The following is a 5,719-nucleotide window of genomic DNA, read 5'->3' on the forward strand; positions in this document are numbered from 1 at the left end:
TCGCGCCTCCCCAGACTCGCGATGAGCTTCGAGACACAGCCGTTCGCAGCAGCACTGTCCCTGCGACGTCAAGGTATTTCGTCAGTTTGACAGCTCTTTCGTGAACATTTTATTAGCTGTTTATCGTTTGGGGAGCTTCATTTTCAATTACTCGCCGTGTGCTTTTCGTTGTTTCGTTCCTTACGAGTACTTTACAGCTTAGAATATGGAACAAAAACATTGAGAAATGAAGACATTCCACGTCATGACTCACCAACCTTATGATATGAAATATTTTAACTCTGTCACGCCAAATTACATTGAATTGAAAATCAAACGTTTACGTTACCTTGTGAACACTTTCAAAATATATGTACTGTTTTCGTTGAATGTTTTTAAGGGTTTTCATTGCAATAAAAGAAACAAAAGCAAGTTACAGAAGTTGGTCAATGTGACACTCTCGACTAGAGAAAGATATATCGAACGCGATACTCCGTTACCATTTTGGGATTTGGGCTAGCAGTCAGCTATCACCTTTATCACCATCTCAAAGTTTGTAATGTTTGCAACAATCTTTTACGCCTAGAAAAGGATTAACGTTAGCGATGGCTGAGGCAGTTGTTGAGGACCCACATCGATTTTTCTGCCACAAATGCAGTCTTGAAATTGCTAGTGTTTTACCGGTAAGAAAACTTGTATTATCAGGTCTATTTATACACAAGCCTCTACCTTAAATTGGACTCCTATTTACTCCCTGAATATTTTGTATCAAATACAGTGTGTTGTGTAAAATATTTTCATCTTATTTTTGCTGATTAAAGAGACAATTTTTCCGCTTATCTCAAAGTTGTTGGTCATATCATGTGATAGGCTCCTCCCTTTGTGAGGAGTAGCCTTGATAACCCTTAAAGTGTCTCAGTGCTATTCTTATTTTCATTAGAAATATATCTTCAAATTTTTAAGTACATTCAGTTTTTAACTACACAAAAATTTAAGAAAAAATATCTGACAACATATTTTCTTTGAGTAATGTTATGCCCATATTCTGTAGGTTATGTCAGACTTAATTTTCCACATTCGTGCAAAATAGTTGTCAGCCTGAAATTTTCTTTTAAAACTTCAATGTTACTCTAACTAACTCTTCTTTTTATTTTTTTTTTACAGGATTACACATGCCCACGATGTTGTTCAGGATTTATAGAAGCATTAGATGGATCATCTCCGGCTGTTGATCAAGGAGATGAAAGTGAAGAGGATATAGATGTAATGCAACCATGGGAGGTTAGATGGGGAAAACAATATTTTCGTAATTGCTGTTTTACTCTGCAACATTCACATGTTACTTCTTAATCCTCCCATGAATTGTCTTTATAGATCCTTAATGATGTTTTCCTGATGGGTATGAACGGAGACCCACTAGTTGACAATCGGAGGACCACAAGAGGGCGTCGGGGCAGAGAGGGTGAACGGCGCCCGGGAAGGTAGAGTATTAATTAAGTAGCTGTTTGCTCAGGGTGATAATTCATGTACCAGCATTATTACTTATGATTGAAATACCTGTATTTCAGAAATAACAGATCCCGACATACCTTTGAAAATCTAATGCATCTATTTGTGATGAATTTAAATGGTGATTTGGGTGCCCATGCTCATAGTAATTTAGCAGCGGGGCGTGCTGGTGGGTTTGGGCCTGAGTAAGTTATTCAATAATTCTTTTAGTACATTGATCCTACTTTTAAGTTTAGCATGTATCTAGAAGTTAAATTTAATGCTTTCAGAATGTTTGTTGGTAACCCTGGGGACTATGCTTGGGGCCGAGAAGGCTTTGATGCCATTGTTACACAATTGCTTAATCAGATTGAATCAACTGGACCTCCACCTCTGACCAAGGAGAAAATTTCAGAAATACCTGTTGTCACTATTTCTCAGGAGCAAGTTGGTAAGTAACATGTTTTAGCTAGTTACATTCTGTGTAATTAAAATGACTTTCAGCTCTTACCCCAACAGTCAAATGTAATTGGAAGGTAAATTAATTTTTAAATCCTTATCTTTAATTTACAGATAAATCTCTTCAATGCTCAGTTTGTTGGGAGAATTTCAAAGTAGATGAGCCTGTGCGTCAGCTGGTGTGCACCCATGTTTACCATGAAGGTTGTATCATCCCATGGCTAGAATTGGTAAGAGGAGTAGAGAAATTTGCCTTATTGTAAAACCTTACCAAAATTATAATTGTACAATTTTAAAATTCTGCTCTCTTTCAGCATGGCACATGTCCAGTTTGCCGAAAGCCCTTGAGCTCGGAAGCAGAACAGTCTTCAACAGATGATGGTGGGCGAAGAGATCCACTAAGAAATCTTGCAGCACAACTCAATCCTTTAGAGGCAGCTGCATCACAAAGCCGAGTCAACCAGATGCGTCAAATTAATCGACAAATGGAGGAACTAAGGTCCAGGTAAAGCTAAGAACTTAAAAATCTTTATCCCTTTCTGCACTGAAAATTCTTTATTATAATATATTCCCTTCTTTAGGTATGGTATAAGGTTAGGCACTCTTTCAAGTGGAAGTGGACTCACTTCTTCAGCAATGCAGACTGATCCCGCAGCTGCCAGTACAAGTTCATCCAGTGAGACCTCCTCGGCCGATACCAGCAGTCCGAGTACAGGAAGTAGCAGTAGCAATAGCAATGGTGGTCTTCAAGACATGGATGTGGATTAGGTTAATTTATGTAAATTTGTAACACCATTGTGTCCCTCACAGATTGTAACTTACTGTGTGTGGTTGTTTCAACTCTGTTTTCTTCTGCACTCTGCTGACTTTCATTTGGCATTTTCAGATGGTAAATTATAGAAAGGGCTGTCCTGTTGCATCCTCTTTCTTGTTGATAAAGGGAAATAAATAACATTAGGTTCTCTTTACTCTGCTGGTCAGATTACAGTTTTGGTTTAAATATCCTCTCTAAACTCAACCTTCAGTTTCTAGGAATATTAAATTCTACCCTGTCTTAGTGTTGTACTAAATTATTATTTACAAGAGAGAAAAGATACAAATGATTGATGAATGACATCTATTCAGGATAAATGTTATTTCTTTTCTTTTTTCTTCTTTTCTTACTGAACCTTGCAGGAGTATACTTTATGGATAAAATGAAAATGGGGAACTGAGGGAAGTATGATTTGTCCCATATGCAAAACAGTCTTCTGTAAAAGCGTTTCTGTTGTAAGCACATGATAATTTGGAAATTTTCCTTAAGTGCAGTTTCATTGCGCAGTAAAGGGTATTTACATTGTGACTTCTGTCTGTGTTTTATTTATTTTGTGATAAATTGACATTGCAATTTCAAATATTGATAGCTTGTCTGACAAAGTTATCAAAAATCACCTATTGGTCACAACTTGTGTTAAGACAGTTATGTCTTTCATAGCACTACTTCATATTTTTGTGTTGTCACAATAATTTGCTTATAAGAAGCTATGAAAAACATATTTAAGAGGGTTAAAATTTGCCAGATGGTGGCCGGTTATATCTCAAAACCCCTGTTCTGATAAAAATTTTACATTTATTGTATGCTTTTGAATTTGGCGGGAAAGCTTGCGAGTTCTATGTATAGGTATGTATTTCCATTCCATTTGAAACTCCCTTTGCTGCATTCTGTTATTTATTGCCTTACTACCACGGCTATCACAGGGGTTAGTATATTGTAATTTTTTTGCCACTATTTTGTGGCCTAGCAATATTCTTTTATGAGGTGCTGTTAACTGTCTTTGGAGGAAAATACTGATCACTGGTATTCATTTTCAAGTACCATTTAGGAATGGATGGTGTTGGATAAACTAAAGAAATTTTCATGCTGCATAACACATTTTTAATCATTGTATCCTATTATTACTGGGTGATAAAATTATTGCAATATACTTTTAGAAAGTACTGCAGACTGAGATGATTTGTAGGATTGTAAGTACAAACAATTGGTTTGTGATATGCATGAGGACCTGAATATAAAAGCTAGAAAGTAATTGTAATATTTGCTAATAGCTATAGGTATCCTGTGTTTTATCACATCTGTATTGTTTTATTGTTTTTCCTTCTTTTGTTTTTGTTTGACACCACCTCATAACAAATGCCGGTACGTGTGGAGTCCCTAACAATCACTTTAAAAAACCTATTGCGAGTGAGTGGTAGGTTGTTCAATGTTCCTGATAGGCATTTTTAGTCCTAGGAGATAATTTCATTGCAGCAGCATTTATTCAATGCAGGTTCTGTTAACTTTTTTTTCTAAAATATGAAACGCATTCTGAATTTTAAGGGTGATTTTAAGTTGTGATTAAAACTGTCTGCTAACAAAGTGCTTTACTCTATTTTGTGTTTTACAACTTTTCATCTTGTCATTGGTTAAATTATCAGTTCACTTTCAAAATTTATTTATTAGAAAATCTTTATTTCAGGAACTTCTTCAAACCGTGTAGGGGCTGTTGAGGCGCAGCATGGAGTATTCGCGCTCGTGGATTCCTCTGGGCACATGGGGTATTTTCACTGCACGAAACTGCAAGGTGAGTATCCTACTAGGGGCGGACCAACATGTGTGCCATTGTCATCGCAGACTCAAATCGTGGTTTTCTCTCATTCCTGGTTATCGTGGGCGTGCCCACGACATCTACCTAACCACCACCACATCGTCGCTAGCAGCTTCAAAGGGGTTGATCTGCCTCTAGAGTCTCTGGGGTCGTAGGGTATCGCTGCCGAGTGCGCTGCGGGAGGCTGGTGGACGACCACCCCTACTTTATCCAAGACCTGGCGCATCGAATTACTGAGAAAAGATGAAAAGTGGAGTCAGAGCAGGAGCTCTTCTTTGCCGTCATCCTCTTCATCATTCATTTCCTCCGGGGCCTTAAGGGGGTGGGGGGGAGCTGCTCCAGCCACCGGCCGCACCACCGCAGCCCAGGCGCAGCCCGAAGTAAAAGCCAAAGCAAAGCAGGTCTGGTGACGGATGGACCGCAAGACAATAAGCATCGCGGCCATTGTTTCCCTCATTTTCCTATCCCCTTTCTCTCGGGCCGCGGGTCCGGCAGGGCCGCCTGGGCCGAGCAGGGCCTCCCTCTCACCCCGGTGTGGTCTGTATACCGGATTGGTCGCTGTGCAGCTCCGGGCTCTCTCATCAGACTATTCGGTTTTCTTCTCTCGGTGGGGCCTTTTGTGGCGGGACGGAGAGGAGCGGCGCTGCCTCCCGCGATTGTGGCGCCGCGCCACATCCCGATGCCCGGCCGGCCCGTCATATCCCCGGACACAAATGACCGAAACATGACCAACCAGCCACACGAAGCCGCCCGGTGTAGGCCGGCCTTGTGGGCGTTTTCAAATGGGGAAGTAGATCTTAAAAAAGTACTACAACACGCAAAAAACCGCATGTCTGTGGCACACATAGTTCTATGGCAATATTGGAACGAAATTAACATCACCAGCATAGGGCGGCGTAGAGGCGAAATTGTCTCCCGGAAGACCGAAGACATTTTGCGTCACGTTATGACATCATTTTGACGTCATAGCGCCCGCTGCCACCCCTTCCCTCCCCTCTGATGCGCGGGGTCGCGTCGCCACCCCTGCTCCCTCGTTAGGCGCGAGTAGTATAACGGGCCCACGGTCACAGGTTGCCTACCCTGCCCCTGCCAGGGGCACACCACGGCCGGCGGTTACAGGTTACCGGATGTCTCGGTCACCCGATCCCTTCTTATCAGTTGCATACCGC

The 5,719-nt window shown here is 41.0% G+C and overlaps 1 protein-coding gene across 2 annotated transcripts; it reads left to right on the forward strand.

The window, feature by feature from the left end:
• The first annotated feature begins 466 nt into the window (after window positions 1–466).
• On the forward strand, window positions 467–4,321 carry LOC113201702 (E3 ubiquitin-protein ligase RNF115). Of its 2 annotated transcripts, none has more exons than XM_026415539.2 (8): window positions 467–662; window positions 1,144–1,260; window positions 1,354–1,460; window positions 1,548–1,673; window positions 1,758–1,918; window positions 2,041–2,156; window positions 2,241–2,431; window positions 2,508–4,321. In XM_026415539.2, the coding sequence occupies exons 1-8, from the start codon at window positions 585–587 to the stop codon at window positions 2,692–2,694; spliced, it is 1,083 nt and encodes a 360-aa protein (XP_026271324.1). In that variant the 5' UTR covers window positions 467–584; the 3' UTR covers window positions 2,695–4,321. The 2 variants fall into 2 exon arrangements, with proteins under 2 accessions (XP_026271324.1, XP_052129798.1); XM_052273838.1 differs by lacking the exon at window positions 467–662 and adding an exon at window positions 994–1,026.
• Window positions 4,322–5,719: the final 1,398 nt, after the last annotated feature.

Source organism: Frankliniella occidentalis, unplaced genomic scaffold (genome assembly GCF_000697945.3).
Source record: "Frankliniella occidentalis isolate FOCC.00 unplaced genomic scaffold, Focc_3.1 Scaffold305, whole genome shotgun sequence".
Classification (NCBI taxonomy): Eukaryota; Metazoa; Arthropoda; class Insecta; order Thysanoptera; family Thripidae; genus Frankliniella; species Frankliniella occidentalis.

Coding starts and splice junctions, on each gene's coding strand:
- LOC113201702 (XM_026415539.2), top strand. CDS start 585: ATGGCTGAGGCAGTTGTTGAGGACCCACATCGATTTTTCTGCCACAAA. Junction 1,674..1,757: donor GCTGGTGGGTTTGGGCCTGA/GTAAGTTATTCA, acceptor TAATGCTTTCAG/AATGTTTGTTGGTAACCCTG. Junction 2,432..2,507: donor ATGGAGGAACTAAGGTCCAG/GTAAAGCTAAGA, acceptor TCCCTTCTTTAG/GTATGGTATAAGGTTAGGCA.